The sequence below is a fragment of the Podarcis gaigeae genome, assembly GCF_964106915.1.
Source record: "Podarcis gaigeae genome assembly, chromosome: 5".
NCBI classification, from domain to species: domain Eukaryota; kingdom Metazoa; phylum Chordata; class Lepidosauria; order Squamata; family Lacertidae; genus Podarcis; species Podarcis gaigeae.
The window spans coordinates 45285144-45301586 of record NC_139681.1 but is presented as its reverse complement, the minus strand read 5'-3'; the positions used below and the strand labels follow the sequence as shown (position 1 = coordinate 45301586).

Below are 16443 nucleotides of genomic sequence, written 5' to 3'. Positions count from 1 at the left end.
TGTCTTGTGCCATTGAACCAATCATGCAACATTCATTCTCTAATAAGAAATCTATAACACTTAAAATATAAATCCAGGGACATGAAAGGAAATCTGGGCGCATTCTGGGGACGGATTTTGTCGGGGGACAGATTTTTAAATCCGGGGACTGTCCCCGGGAAATGGGGACATCTGGTAACCATACTTTAGGCCTATATTATAGTCTTGGATTCAAACTGTTTTGTTAGTAAATACCTTGGTCATGGAAGTATTTTAAATTCTGATAATGTACACCTGCCTGAGATCACTGTAGCTGTAAAATAACCAGAATTCTGCTGCTGACTTCATTCTACTGCTGCACAGCAAAGAGATTGCTGAGTTCTGAAGAGCATTCAGTTGCGATTGCACAATTGGTATAGTACAAGGGTGGGCAACCTTTTGTCTGTTGAGGGATGCATACCAGCAGTGGGCAAAGCTGCAGCTAATGATGACTGGAGCCAGAGACAAAATATTTATGTCTGTGTTCCTTAGCTTACTAGGGAGATCTGCTCTGGGAAACCTACTTCTCCATAAGGGTCTGTTGGAGCAGGTGTTGAAGCCCCTTTGCTCAGTGAAGTAGTGCAGCTCCAATCCAACATAGAAATGAATGTGGTGATAGTTCAGTCCGTATGACAGGAGCCATTGTGGCAAAAGTTGGGAGTATGTGAGTTTCTGAAAGCCCTCACAATAGCATCAGCATGTGATGGGTACAGTTCTCTGTGTCCCATTTGGCTCCATCGCAGACAGACCGGAAAAAAGAGAGAAGAAATTGGGCTCAATATGCCTCAAAGGCCCTGAGGTCTCCCCGCACCCTGGGTCCCAGACTCAAAGGATAGCTAATTACTGTTTGTTTCCCTTCAGCCTGAACTCCTAACTGAGGTGACCAGATAGCTGAGAGTTGGCATCTGTATATTTCCAATGGTGCCAACATTTAAGTGAAGTATGGTTCCTTTCTCCCACCAGTTTCTGAATATTTTTGCAGAACTTGGACTTAAAAAAGAAAAGAAAAAGCAGTCGCTTGTATAACTTGAGGAAACTCTCCAGTATGTAGGGACCATTTCTGCTTTGAAACTATTTTTGTAGCAATTGTACGTGAGTAGTGACCTCATAAACACAGAATCCCTGTGTTTCTGTTACTGCAGAGAATTTCTTGATGCTAAAGATAGTATTTTAAAGAGGAAAACGGCCATAGCTGTTCTAAAAACAGAAACATTCCTTTTCTCCAACTGTACGTGTTGTACTTAATTTGTTCTGATTCACTAGATCATGTAATGCGAAACAGTCTGACTGCTCTAATAAGTGAAAATAATTACATTTAGTATATCTATTTTGGTAGGTGGGATGAGATAGGGAAGGAAATATGGATGGTGTTACTTGAAGATATAACGTAGAGCTCTAACAGCTGAGAAACTTCAGTCTTCTTTTCCTAATTTTGTTTTGTTTGAAGATGCCAGTGCAACACAGAACTGATAAAATATATTGTATTTCCTATATTAAATTTCCTACACAGAGATGCATAGCTGTGTGGGAGACGTATGAGCTTGATTTTTTTTCCATTGAAGGCACCCTAATCAGACATACGAAGCTGCCTTAGACAAGTCAGACTACTGGTCTACCTAGCTCAATGTTGTTTACACTAGGGTTACCAGATGTCCCCGTTTCCCGGGGACAATCCCTGGATTTGCGAATAAGTCCTCGAACAAATTCCATCCCCGGAATGTCCCCGGATTTCATCTAATGTCCCCGGGAAACGCAGCAGCGGCAGTCTCAGCAGCCTGGAGCAGTTGGCTCTGGCTGGCTTCAGGAGCTGCTTGAAGGTCCCCATATGATGGTGGTGCAGGGGCTCTAAGATGCAGCTTCTGGGCTGCCTCCACCTTCCTGACCCCAGCAACTAAGCTGTGAAGGGAGGCTTCATGCTGCCTATCGGAGCAGCCTCCCAACTCCTACTTGCATGGAAGCAGGGGCGGGGCGGGGCGGGGATCTCTCCCTTCTCAGCTGAGGGATCCCCGCCCCCTCCTGCTTGCATGCAAGTAAGAATGGGATTGGGGATGCTCCAATGGCCTCACCGCCGCGGCTCTTGGCCCTCCTTCTCCGCCTTCCATGCCTGACTCACTGCGCACTGCTTCACCACCACCACTGAAGAACCAACAACTCAAGGGTTGCCTAGGCTCATGGACAAAGGAGATAGAAGTCTCGGAGGAAGGGAAAATGTGGCGGTTGAGGTCAAGGCAGCGGCAGACAACCCTCTGTTGTCCCCGGAATCATTGAAAAAAAATCTGGTAACCTTAGTTTGCACTGTCTGGCAGAGGCTCTCCTGGGACTATCTGCAGATGCTCTACCTCTGAGCTACAGCTCTCCCTGCACTCAGCTACACGCATTGGCTGCCCCACTTGTATACCCAATACATATTTTATTCTGGATGGTGAAAGCAATATGATTGCTATGTAGATGATTATGCAGGATTGTAGCCTTAAGAACAGGGACGCAGGTGGCGCTGTGGGTAAAAGCCTCAGCGCCTAGGGCTTGCCGATCGAAAGGTCGGCGGTTCGAATCCCTGCGGCGGGGTGCGCTCCCGTCGTTCGGTCCCAGCGCCTGCCAACCTAGCAGTTCGAAAGCACCCCTGGGTGCAAGTAGATAAATAGGGACCGCTTACTAGCGGGAAGGTCAACGGCGTTTCCGTGTGCGGCTCTGGCTCTGGCTCTGGCCAGAGCAGCGATGTCACGCTGGCCACGTGACCCGGAAGTGTCTCCGGACAGCGCTGGCCCCCGGCCTCTTGAGTGAGATGGGCGCACCAACCCCAGAGTCTGGCAAGACTGGCCCGTACGGGCAGGGGTACCTTTACCTTTACCTTTAGCCTTAAGAACATTTAGGCATTTTAAGTTCCAATTTTAACATATCCTACACCAGTGAGGAACGTTGCAGTTGGCAACATCAAAACTTTATCATCAAAACTTGCCAGGTGACAGCAGCAATGGAGAAGTTTTGTTGTGTGCCCTCCATTCAACCCTAACATGCTGCTCTGGTGTCATCCAGAGGTGGCATTCCTGTGAAATGCATGCCTGATGCATTTTGATAGGGATGTGAGGAGCTCTGGGAAATACTTTTTGTCAAGGTTTCTGGCATCTGGGCTGCTGCTGGAGCAGTTTACTAGGACCCAGTGAAGAAACTCTGTCCTGTAAGCCACCTCCCCACTGTAACTCCCAGGTAAGTTTCTTTAGCATGGTGGAAGTGTGGCATGGTGGAAGTGCTGGACCTCATTGATCTCCTGGTATTAGGGACACTGTGGGGTGCAATGTTCTAAGTGGGCTTCGAAATGAAACTTTTTTTGTCCTGTTTTTGAGTGTGGAGAGCATATTTAGGATTAGTTGAGATTGGAGCCATAATTTCATATAGAGAAATTATAAAGTATTTCACATAGTGTACTTGCGCTGGTTTGTCCTATCTCTTTCTGGGAACTAAAGGACTGTTTCACTTGGTGTGATTGTCATGTGAATAGCTGTTCATATGGAATATGTGGATTCTAGAGTTCAGTCATTTGTCATGCTCATTCTTCGTTTTGCAGATATTGAAGACTTGCCACCAACAGTCCAAGAGAAATTATTTGATGAAGTACTTGACAGAGATGTTCAAAAAGGTAAATATGGTATCTCATTATGCAAGGTTTTATATTATGTTGCATTGGATATTGTATCTTGATGTTCTGCATAATATTTGCTATTTTATTTTACTTATATACATGGTGAGATGCTTATTGTTGCTTAATTATGTTACTTAAAGTGGAATTTATCATTATTAATATTATTAGCAGTAGTATTATGAATGGAATACAAAAATGATATATTCATGTTAAGATATGTGAACCACTTACAGATTTCTGTTGAAATGTACAGTGGTGTGCAAGTTATTCATAGATACCTTATTGTTTTTGATAACCTGCCCTGAGAAAACTGAAGTGTCAGTTGTTAGTTTTTATGGAGTATTAATAGAAATATATGAAAGTCTGTACTATGATACTCAGTCATAACTGAGTTGTACATTTGCATGCACGCCACCATAACTGCATTGACAATTATGAAAGGAACTTAATTGCTAATCATTCTAGAATTTCAAAAGCATGTACACTAGTATCTTGAAATGCAACAGGTATTTTTTGTAGGATTTAGGATGATTAATATTGTGTTGCTTGTTATCTTCTAGAACTTGAAGAAGAATCTCCCATTATAAACTGGTCACTGGAATTGGGTACGCGTTTGGACAGTAGACTTTATGCACTTTGGAATCGGACTGCAGGGGACTGCCTGCTTGATTCAGTACTACAAGCTACATGGGGCATTTATGATAAGGACTCGGTGCTACGTAAAGCGCTTCATGACAGTTTACATGATTGTTCTCATTGGTAAGTAGAAATCAAGAACGAAAATGAACACAGCTTATTCAGATGTCTTATCTTGAAAAATGCAAGCTTCTTTGTTAAGACTACCTGGATACCTGCTGCTGTCATAGGATGGAGGAAGGAATTTGGAGGATTTCTGCTTCAGTGGCTTGGAATCTTATACAAAATTGCCTTTCTGGCATCTATGGAGAAAAAGTGTGTTGTACCATTAAAGTAGTATAATTGATCAATCAGTTCAAAATGGCTTTTGTCCAATGCAATATATATAAAGTTGTTACTGCAGTAATCATGTCATCTTTGCTGCTTGTTGCTGTCCTCATAAATATCTGGGGCTCTGGAAAATGTCACAAACCTCTCTTGACATAGTTCCAAACCATATCACTTCCTTAACTAGAATTGCTGTGCAAAATCTTTTCATTATGTGAACTTTGAATCTGGTATATTGATTACCACAGAGCTGCAGACTACAACTTCACTATGGATTGGAGGTGATTCTTTGTACAGCATGCCAAACTACTTCTCTTGAAGTGTGAACATCCTAAAGTCAATAGGAGAGGAAAATTAATTGGGACTGGTTTAATCAGTTAATGGGGCATCTGGAACTGGGGAATGATTTGGGGAGGTAATAGTTTTGGGTGTTTAGTAGCTGAGACTCAGACCTCACTTTTATCTTGGTTTGTGGCCTTGGTTCTCAATCTGGTGTGGCACTGATTCCAGCCATGATCAGCCAGATCACTCTTATGAGGGCAACAGTGTGTTACTGTTTCCTTTAGCAACTCTCATGCATAGCTATACCTATTCTGACCATGGAAATTACAGTAAGTTATAATGATTAATAGAAACCTTTATGGATGGAGTAGGTAGCACTGATGGAAGTTGGTGTCAGAATTGCTTTGGAGTCAGTGGCTATGCATTACCCGTTTGTAAAGGCATCACCTACCACTGCTATGAGTTCTACTTATCTAGGCTAGGTCTTGGATCAACAATATCTCTTTCATGTGTCATTACTGTCCTCCTCCAGCCATGCCTTCTCCCATTGAACACTGAGATAGGTAGTTCTGCTGCACTCTTCAAGATTTCTTGCACCTACTCACTCCTGGTACATTCTGCCTACAATCCACTCTCTTGAAGATGGTCACAGATGCTCAGCCAGACAAAGAACCCAGCCATAGGCCTATTACAGCCACCACACACTAAGAAAGACAACACAATTACAACACAACAATTAATCTCCAGTTGAACTCCTTTCACAGGCATTCCACCCCATCTCTTATCTGGGGCATCACAGACATACCATGTCCATTGCTTCCCACCCAGGGGATGTTAACTCCCAGGTTCCAGCAGTTGCTCATACTGGGTTATCCAATGTGAACAGGGAAAAAAAACTTTGTACTAATTCAGAATTCAGTCAAGAGATGCTAAATGAGCTATGTTTCAACTAAATACTATATATATATTTCTCAGAATTTGGCATTTATTGTCCAATTTTTTATTCAACTTCTCTCCTCCTGTAAAATACCTGGCTGAAGTAGCAAGAAAAGTATTGTGTGTGAATCTGAAGAAATCCACTTTCAGTGAAAGCTTGCATAGTTCGGTACGATCTTGAATTATGAAAATGCATCTTGAGTCCTTTTATGCTATTTTTGTAGGTTCTATACCCGATGGAAAGAATGGGAGTCATGGTACTCCCAAAGCTTTGGTTTACACTTCTCACTGCGAGAAGAACAGTGGCAGGAAGACTGGGCATTTATACTTTCGCTTGCTAGTCAGGTAAGACACACGTGTGTGTGTGTGTGTGTGTGTGTGTGTGTGTGTGTTAAAAAAGCATGGGGAAGCACAGTTAAAAGTTACTTGCATTTTATGTTCACAGCTCCTATTTATTTGAATCTTACGGTTAGTATTTATGTACTTCTGTTCTTCACTGACATATTCTCAGTTTAAAAGTTACTGATGGCTTGGATGTGGCAGGACCACTTTGGATTGTTTTCCATCCTGTTTGGGTATATTTTGCCAAAGTTTTTGTCTGCTGTAAGAATATGATGTTGGACTGAGTTGGCCTTTGGTCTGATCTAGTAGGACTCTTCTTAAGGCCTATCTTGCTCTAGCATCTTATTTTCTACAGTGGCCAATCAAATGCCTATGGAGAGCCTAAAGGTGGGACTTGAGGGCAAGTATCTCTCTTCTGCTGTTGTTTCCCAGTGACTGAAATTCAGAGGTACAGTGTCTTATGCACAAATGATCATTTAGCATTTTTCATTCTGAGTACTTTTAGGTCATACAATATAACAAATGTGACATGAAGTAAAAGGCAAATGAGTAGCACCTCCAGAATAGAAGCCCTTATTCTGCTTTATTGTAATTGCCACTGTGGTACTGAAGAAGCATATGAGATTTCATAGTGCATTGGTCACATTTTACTATAATGTTAAAATTTCTTCTCTATTGAAAATACAGTCTTGTATAGTAATTAGTACACAGAAATTTTAGGTAAAGTGATGCTTTTGGGCAAGGCTAAAAATATAAGGGTGCCTGAAGAAACATGTCCTTGTTTGTTACTTTTACCTTCTTAGCCAGGGGTCGGCAAGGTTGACCTTGCCTGGGCTGATTCACTCCAGCGGAGATCCCTCTGTGGGCCGGATTGTGAGCGCGCGCGGCCGCGATTTCCGCCGCCTGTGCAGATGTGATTTTCGGCGTCTGAGCATGCGCAGACAAGATTTTTGGCACCGCAGAAGCGAGTCGCCACACTACACCGGTTTAGCGCAGCACGCAGGCAGCTTGGTTCAGGGGCGGCTCGTGGGCCGGTTAAATGACCCCTGTGAGCCGCTTGTGGCCCATGGGCCTTAGGTTGCCTACCCCCGCTCTTAGCTATTGTTCCTAGAAGGCTACAGGGGAAATCTGACTAAAAGTAGACAGAATTGGTAGATGAATCTTGTGGATTTATTTTGGCCCCTCCCCCATAATAATTTAAGCACTAACCCAATGATTATTGCATATACTTACTGGATAATTATAGCTTTCAAAATGCAAACAATTCCAAAAATAATTGATATGTAATTAACATCCGAACAATGTTCATGACTTCAGTTACATGATGATTTTGCTGAAATCAAAGGCTCAGTCAATTGGTCTGTCTCATGTGATAGATACTATTTTTATTTCAAGTGTTGTTCTCTTTGGTACAGCCTGGAGCAAGTTTGGAACAGACACACATTTTTGTACTTGCACATATTCTTAGAAGACCAATTATAGTTTATGGAGTAAAATATTATAAGAGTTTCCGAGGAGAAACTTTAGGATATACCCGTTTTCAAGGTAAGTGTGACTTACATTAATGTTTGTTATAGAAAGGATTGCTTACATCCTGAGTGTTCACATTTTTCTATTTTAGATTTGACAGAGAGTAGATTCAGCAGTGCTCTACCGACCTTCTTAAGAGCACTCTGCTAATGTGGCTGTTTTCAAGGGGTCCTCTTTGCCTTCTTGCCTTAAAGTGACAAAGCACTGAAAGTCCCAACAGCTTTCAGAGATCAGTTATGGAGGCTAGAGTCATTACTTGATCTTTTTCTCTCTGATGATGCTGTAGCTTCTTCCATTCTTGGGTGCTTTCTGTAATGGGAGAGAGGCAGATAGGGAAGGCATGGTATAACATGGTATTTTGCTACAGTGCTCTGCCTGCTACATGTGTGTGCTCCACTGCAGCAGTGTGTTTGCACTTGGATCCTTGGGGCTAGTCAGGCAAGAGTCTGATAACAAGGGTCTGTTGTGGATCCAAATTGTGTGTGTGTAAATGCTCCTTTCCCAGTACAGCAGTCGCAATATGAAGTCAGTCCATGTAAGTGAGTATAACTTTGGCTACAGATAGGTTGAGTGCATGATACCATAATACTTAACTGCCATACAATTTAAATGCATTGCCACCTACTTTTCTTAAGAGGACACAAAACAGGAATTATGTTAAGTGAGTGCAGGAGAGCCATTGCTCTGTCAGGAGACATGCTGAGGGCAATCTCATGTGCAAATGCACCGGGCAGAGTTTTTTCTATGAAAGGTTGCTATGCTACATATGTACTTGAATTACTCACTGCTATTTTTAAACCCTCTCAAGGCAGGTCACGTTCCTAGTTTAGTTGTTTTGATGAAGCATCTATGAATAACTTCTGATGTGCTAGAAGACTGTCAGGGGGCGATTCAGTTATATGTAATGAGAGGCTGTGGGGACTAGATTAATGGACACCGAGTCAAATATGGCTTCCACTTCTTCAATACACAGGACAGTTTGTATTTTAAGTTCATGCTCATGGGTTTATCATTGAAAAAAAGCTTGCATAGAATATTAGATTGCCTCTTGGGAGTTGTTACTGGAGCTCACGATGCTGGCAGTCTTTTAATTGCCAACTTTAGGAAGAGAGTATTGTGTCTTATATTTTACTCTGTGGTCCACAGTAAAATATATTTTATAACCACTAATTAAAATGAGTCAGCTTCCTAAATTTGAAACCAGTATCACGATGTATTAAAAGACATATTGAGATGTACATTGTAAATGTGGTTTATGTCATGCTTTCAGATGATTTTTTCCCCATCAGCATAATTAATTTGCAGTGTTCCATTGATTTAACCCCTTTCATCACTCCTCCTTCTTTGTAGGTGTATATTTGCCTTTGTTGTGGGAACAGAGTTTTTGTTGGAAAAGCCCTATTGCTCTGGGCTACACAAGGGGCCATTTCTCTGCTTTGGTTGCCATGGAGAATGATGGCTATGGCAACCGAGGTGCTGGTGCTAACTTGAACACTGATGATGATGTTACTATTACTTTTTTACCATTGGTCGACAGTGAAAGGAAGCTGCTGCACATTCACTTCCTGTCTGCTCAAGAGGTAAGAAACACTAAGCAGTTCAGTGTTCAGTGAGATGCTGCATCAGCAGAAAAGGAAAAGGGGGAAAAAAGCCTCTCTGGAGAATCTATATGGCAGAGAGCCTATAGCTGATATGTAGCAGTTGCAAAAACATTTGAAAACAGATTGCAGTAGTTTGATTAATAGGCATGAGAAGCCTTGTGTGCCAACTTGGTGTTGCCTTTCTGTTCTGAAATTGGTTTGTGAGAGTGGTTGGTGTTGGGGGGGTGTGGTGTTGGTGTTATTGTTTTTAAACAGATGTATTAGTAAAGCTTTTGAAGAAAAGCTAAGGCTTCCCAACCAGAAATAACAGGCAAAACAGTATGGTCAAATGTTCTGCTGGTGTGAGTTATAGATCTCTATAAGTTTCTCCATCCGTCTGTCTCTTTGTCTCTGTCTCCGTCTCTTTCTCTTTGTAATTAGAAAGTGAAAATTTGAAAGCCTAAAAAGGGCTACAAGACCCCTTAATAATATTTAACCATTTCATTTGTATGCTTATTAAAAGAAGACTGCAAAGTTGAGAGTAGCTGAAAGCATAGGACTTTTATTTATTCTTATTTTCTGCCTGCCTAATGGTGGGGTGTGCATTCTTAAAAGTTCCAATACCTTGTGTTTGTAAAACACAGAGCTAGCAGTTACATAAAATTTAATTTATAGGAAGGAAAAAAGTAGGATATTTATGCACTGCTTTAGATAGTCCATTAAAAAAATCCACTTTCCTAAGACAGTCTTCCTGGAGCACTTTAAATGTTGCAGGGCACCCCTTTTTTTAAAAAAAAAGTTGTGGTCACTAATCTGATTTTAATCATGTCCTAAGTGTTGTGTTCTTTTTCTGAAGATTGGTAACGAGGAACAACAGGAGAAGCTGCTCAGGGAGTGGCTGGACTGTTGCGTGACGGAGGGTGGAGTCCTAGTTGCTATGCAGAAAAGTTCTCGCCGGCGCAACCATCCCTTGGTAACACAGATGGTAGAGAAATGGCTTGATCGCTATAGACAAATTCGCCCCTGTACATCCCTTTCAGATGGAGAAGAAGATGAAGACGATGATGATGAATGATAAAATTGAGATACCTGGCTGAGAATAATGTGTGGTGAGGTCCCCCAGCACTTGGGGCGTGCGCTAGCAATTTGTTACACAACGACCTAATTGTAGCAGGAAGCAGCCTGCATAAGATTTTTAATCGGCATGGGGAGAATTCAGAGGCTCAACATATATGTGAAGACAGCTACGTTGGTTGGACTACAGTTTGTAAAAAAGCAAAGCCCTAATTTTATTACCAAGACAGAAAGCATTTTTCTTTCCAGTTGTACATCTGCCTATAAATGTACCGCATGTAGTTGTGTAAGAAAGTTGTATAATTGGAAAAAGTATTACCAGCATCTTAAAATAATTGAAAAAAAATTCTTTTGAATAAGGGTACTTAAAAGCACACCGTAGATTAATATTTGTTCTTTTTGAGATTTACAGTAAAACTTGGTTCTTCTGCATCACTTCCTAAGCATTCTAACAGACCCATTTTATATGCAATCTTCCTAATGCCCAGGTCAGGTGATGTGGCTTTTCTTTTTGCTGTTGAAGCCATATACCCAGAGTGAGTCAAAAGTATGAGCAGTTCATTGTTTTTATTCAGATTTGAGTTACCTTTGTGCCCATTATAAGAAGATGAAATGTTAAAGGGAAAAAAAAAAACACCAACCTATGGAAGGGATGATACATTTTGATTGAGTGAACATTTTTGTTTTGTTTTTTTGTAAAGGATTCTCTGCTGTCCGTTAATATTTTGTATCTCTTATTTGGAATATTTCCCCCCCTTCCAGCATACTTAAAGTAGTCAGAGAAGTACTGTTCCAGAGAGCTATATGCTAACTACCGTGTGGAATCTGCTACATCTAAACTGAACTGAAAAAACTGCATTTTGTCCAAACCTGATCTTGCTGTGAGTTGTACAATAGAAATTACTATTTGATCAAGCCTTTCCCCTGCAAGTTAAAATCACCTCCATTAAGGAGCACTCCTTGGTCATTAAAATCGAGTGAGAAAGCACTTTGGCAGTTTTCCTTAAAAGCCTTCATTCTAAAGCTTTGTTTTAAAGTACTGTATATTATCTTTCCTTGGTATGTAAACTTTGGAATTTTTTGCATGTTGATTGATTGTGGCCACATTTGAATATGTAAGTTTCCTGAAAGTATAAGTTCAGAATATATTCTCCAGTAGAAAATTCTTTTTTTATTATACTTGATAACTTTAGCCATGCTATCTTGAATGGATATAGCCTATCCAAAAACCTCACTTTAAAAAAAACACTAAAGGTTGAATAGTTTTGTATGCATAAAGCAGATCCTGATAAGCACTTTTTGAAGACTAATGATGGTGGAAATGAGGACAAGCAACCTCTTGCAAAATAGATTTCCTTGTTTAAGAATCTGGACAGGAGCCGTACATTTACATATGTGTAAAAATATATATAGGAACCCTTCAGAATTTGCTGCTTTTTCTAAATGTGGATTAGATGGTGTTGAAATATACTTTACAAAAGTAATCCTGTTGACAAACCTACCCTGAAATTTCTTCAAGGTACTACATTGAAGAAGTACATTGATTCAGCTTTTTGATCTCTGAAATGTAAAAGGATGGATGTGTTTGTATGTGTTTTGGTCATTAGTTCTCTCTTTTGGTGCATGCAGAGATTATTGGGCAAAGGTACATGCTTACCTTTGATGAGTCAAATTTCCTAAGCTGGAGAATAATTGGATTTCTTTTTAAAAAACAGGTCCTGCTTTTATGTGCAATTCTAATTTTAGGTTTTCTAAATGCTTTTTCTGCCTACATTACATACTTAGTGGTGGAATCCCCATAGTCCTGGACCAATGCAATAAGCTGTGCTTTTGTGGGAGGAGTCAGTTACCTAAAATAATGGAAGTTTTTTTTTAAAGATCTGAGTCACTGTGCTGCCATCTATAGCTGATTCTAGTTCGATACATATGTCTTAAATGTAAGCATTACTATCCTAGTAGGGGGAAATGGCAGTAGCAAAGCCTGAAATTTTTGGAGTCTTTTTGGATGAAAGTGTTTGCTGCTGTCTGGAATAAAAAACACAATAATGTGCATTTTTACTGGCTCCTAGCTACATATACAGACAGAAACATTGAAACCACTTCTTGTAGTCTCAGTACAGCCCTGTGATAATCAGTGGTGGTTAGTGGTTTTATAGATTGTAATTCCAGTAGCTGTTACAGGGCTGGAGAATAGGCATTGAGCAAGTTGTGGCGAGCCTCAAACACTGCAGTAATGCATGGGTCTCTAACCTGATACACCTTTTTTTTTTAAAAAAGTCCAAGCTTTGCCACTTATTGTGATCTAAGTTACAGTTGAGGTAGTATTTTTTTTTAATTAAACCACCATTTCTGAAGCTGAAGGGCAAGTTCCATCTTGAGTCTATAGTGGAGATATATTATAAAAATTTATTATATATTTCCTGCTTTAAGTAGTGGTTTTTCATCCATTTGAATTGCTTGGTTGTGTTCTTTTTGGACTGCAAAATTTGCTGCCCCCTCTCCTTAGAAAAAGAGAACCACTTCATGTGGTAAAAGAAAAAGGAATGGTTTGGCAGCAAAATGGCTCCCCCTTCTTGCCATCTCAAACCATTTTGTATCTTAATTACTTTTAATATCTTGTTTGAAGCTTTGTTCTACTGCATAAACCTATGATTCCTGAATCACGCTAACATTTTAAGAACTCTTCAATGACATACGTCCTCTGTACTAAGATGACTTCCACACCCACAACTGTTATATGGAAGTTTGACTTACAGCCTCCTCTAAAACTACATTTTCCTCTAGTTTTACGTGGAGTTTTCTTTTCTTTTCTTCAAGTTAGTACCTGGAAGTAATACAGAGATAATTGCATCCAAGCAGCCAAATTTTGCACCAGGGGTTCCTAGCAGATTCACTGGCAGTAGCAGAGTCTGCCTCAAATGTGAGTGTCCTATTAGAATATACATTTTCATCAACATTAATTATGCCTATCTGGAATGCCACTGCCTGGTCTAAGAACAAAGTTCCAACAATAGCAGCTTCTTAAAATCACTAATGCCAGTGTAAATGTTGTTTCACCTTCATTTGTGTGGCTTCCTAAATGTTCTCTGTAACTCACCAATGTTCCTCCTCCTGATTGCTCTATACTGGTGTCTATGGTAAGTTATTCATAATTGCAGTGTTAGATCATTGACACAGCTATGAAGTTGACTCCCTTGAATATGTTCAAAGCTGGTAATGTGCTTTTCCATTAATTTAAAACAAAACAAATATAAGTTTTGTAACAATGGTTTGCTTTCAGTTTGTCTGTTAATGTATTATTCTGTGTCTTCTTTCTCTTCCCCCTACCCTCAAATTCCATTCTGGTCCTTATTTATTCATTTCGAATGGACACTGCTGTTAGGTTGGGAGGTCATACAGCCTGCGTTTGCCATGAAATCACATCTGTATTATATTTGCGGTTGGACCTAGCTCTTACTATCCCAGTCATCTTGTCTTTTACTGCCACTGTCCCAACAGGTGCATGGACTCATTGCGTGGTCAGTGTTAGTGGCAGCTTTACTCTTTTCTCTCCCCTTCCCATGGCTCTCAACTTCTATTCCACATAGCTTAGCAATGCGTTCTGAGGATTGCAGTTTTTTTAAAAAAATATTATCGTTCTTAATGGTGTTTTTGATGCACATTTAGTGCTTTACTGTTTAAAGGAATCCTGTAAATTTGGGTTGAGAGAAGGCTGACTTGGCATAGGTCCTATATTGATAGTGGCTAAAGCTATTTTGAATTAAGGTTTCCAACGCCACAGTTGGTACAACAAATAATAGTAGCTTGTAGTTAACTAGTCTGGTGTGGGTTTCATGGGCCGTGCTTTGCAGGGTACAGCCTCATACGGATGAGAAGAGTAGTCCTTGGTCAAAGCTCCCCTCTCCCTCCCACATTCTGTTTGAAATGAGAGAATATGCAGGCAGCAGGCTCTTAGGAGTTATGCAGTCTTGCATCTCTCCTGCTTCTGGTCTAGGAAACTCTGGGTTGCGTCCAACAAAGCAGTTCTGTTAGCATAAGGACTTGGGCTGTGCATTGGTACTTCTTCTCCCGCACCTCTCTCAGGGCACCTCTTGTAATTTCCTCAAATCTGTTACAAGATCTGGAGTCTATCTCAACGTACCCATTAGTTTCTGCAGTGATGAGGGTAGGAGAGTGAGCACAGAATAGTGATCCCCATCTTGTTTTGAGTAAAGTCTTAGGTGCCAGCTATTGTCTGAACAAGCCATTAACCGACACACTGTTGTCTCCTCTTATATTCAGACAGGATTTTTGCTGGAACTGTGAGGTGCAGATACTCTAGAGGAGTCTTGTTGGTTTGCTTGGAACTTTTTTAAGTACACAGGATTTTGGGGGGTAGATGTATGTTTGTTTATTTATTTATTTTAAAGAGCAGAGTTAGTTTACTTCAGACCACTCATGAGCTTCTCACAGCTCTGAAAAGAAGAGTTTATTGTGTTTTGGAATCTTGACTGCAGAGATGTATCAATCACCTTCTTTCATTGAGAAGGGTGGTTTTGGCATAGCTTGCTCTTGTTGGACCTGAAAATGTGTTAGTATTTCGTACAGGGTAAAGGACATGAAGGGCCTGGTCCATGTGAAATTATAGAAATTGTCACTTTTTATTGAAAACTGCACTGAACGCTATATGTCCACCTTTACAATAAACAAATACAGTAACGGTAACACACTAAAAACAAAACATACTTCTGGTAGCCATTGGTTCTGGTTTTTTTGTTTTGTTTGGGACAGCTTTTAAAACTTATCACAGAAACAGGAATGTACCCATACAAAGGCTCAAAATAGGCCATCTTTTTCAACAAAAAGGCGATGATTCACAAAAGACTATGAATATAACATGTAACTAGTTGATACAAATCTAATAGGATTTGTTAAAATCAGTCACATCTAATAACACATTTTGAAGTGTTCTTGTATAAAATATCACATGAAGAAAAGAAGACTTCAATGTCTAAAAAAGTGGGTTTGTTCATACAGTCTGACAAGTTACCATAAAAAGTGTTTCTTTTTCCTGAGACATAAGGAAATGCAACATTAGTCTTGAACCCCTTCCAGCCCAAGACGTTTCCACTCAATAAAATAGCTGTGGATTTAAAACTGAGAAAAATATATTTGAGTATAAATGTGAAACGTAACACTTTTTTCTTTTTTTTTGCATCATCAGCACGTGTTATTGAGTGTACAGCTACTTTATTAAGTGTATCTTGTAGAATAAGCATCCATTTCTGTGGGTAAGAGGCAGCTAGTTAACATGAGCCTTTTTACCCCCTCTTCCCACCAAGATTGCTGTCCTACATGACGGTAGTTAAACTTGAGTAGCATCCCTCCAATACATTAGTGGCCATATATAACTGCAACAAGCAAAACAGTTCCCCCATCTATGGGTTATATTTCCTCAGGCTATACAAGGAGGAGCCAGGTAAGTGAGGAAGGAAAGGGCTGAAGTCACATGATGGTTTCCTCTTACTATCATGTAAGCATTGTTAGGACTGTTGGACCTGCTCTAAGCAGCAGGTCACCTGCTATTCCCCAAAAGGGACTGAGAAGAAATATATATTCTTGTGATTGATGTAAAGATGAAGGAAACTTAAACATACAATAACAGAAGCTGATCAGTAATGTATCATCGCATCCTAGTTTTCAGTGCTTCAGTAAGCAGGTGACTTCGTCTGCATTCCCCCTCCCTCCCCAAGTCTTGACTCCATTTTTTTTGTAGTTAACACTGGAACAACATGATGCGTCAGTCCAAAATCAACCTTACAAATTTTGTATCAAATTCCCATCAGTTCATGTGTCACCCCCCCCCCCCAATGTCTCTTGGTCCCAAATCGGAGTGCTTTGAATTATCTGCTATTGCTCATTGGGATGTTCCCTGTTGTCCCCATGTTTGGACGGCTGATTAGGAGATGGAGCTTGGGAAGGATGCGCCACTGTCGGAAGATTGTGGGTAACAGGGATCCCTCCGGGGATAATACCTTCCATAGCTGCCGGAATCCCGCCTGGTGTAACGCTCACCATGCCTGGTGGATATCTAGGAAGAGT

The 16443-nt window shown here is 40.6% G+C and overlaps 2 protein-coding genes across 11 annotated transcripts in view; one reads left to right on the top strand and one right to left on the bottom strand.

Annotated features, from left to right (window-relative positions):
- The window catches only part of ZRANB1 (zinc finger RANBP2-type containing 1), a 40266-nt gene extending 26636 nt beyond the window's left edge, over positions 1-13630 (top strand). The window contains exons 6-11 of the mRNA XM_083741283.1: positions 3581-3652; positions 4216-4414; positions 6061-6181; positions 7594-7723; positions 9059-9288; positions 10145-13630. Of these exons, the coding sequence (XP_083597409.1) occupies positions 3581-3652; positions 4216-4414; positions 6061-6181; positions 7594-7723; positions 9059-9288; positions 10145-10363 (971 nt within the window). The 3' untranslated portion in view covers positions 10364-13630. The remainder of the gene's footprint in view (positions 1-3580; positions 3653-4215; positions 4415-6060; positions 6182-7593; positions 7724-9058; positions 9289-10144) is intronic.
- A 1353-nt stretch (positions 13631-14983) lies between these two features.
- Positions 14984-16443, bottom strand: part of CTBP2 (C-terminal binding protein 2) — a 200580-nt gene continuing 199120 nt past the window's right edge. For 8 of the 10 annotated variants that reach the window (XM_083741227.1, XM_083741224.1, XM_083741223.1 and 5 more), the window contains one exon: positions 14984-16432. In XM_083741227.1, the coding sequence (XP_083597353.1) occupies positions 16252-16432 (181 nt within the window). In that variant the 3' untranslated portion in view covers positions 14984-16251. The remainder of the gene's footprint in view (positions 16433-16443) is intronic. The other 2 variants (XR_014564925.1, XR_014564926.1) reach the window with 1 other exon arrangement.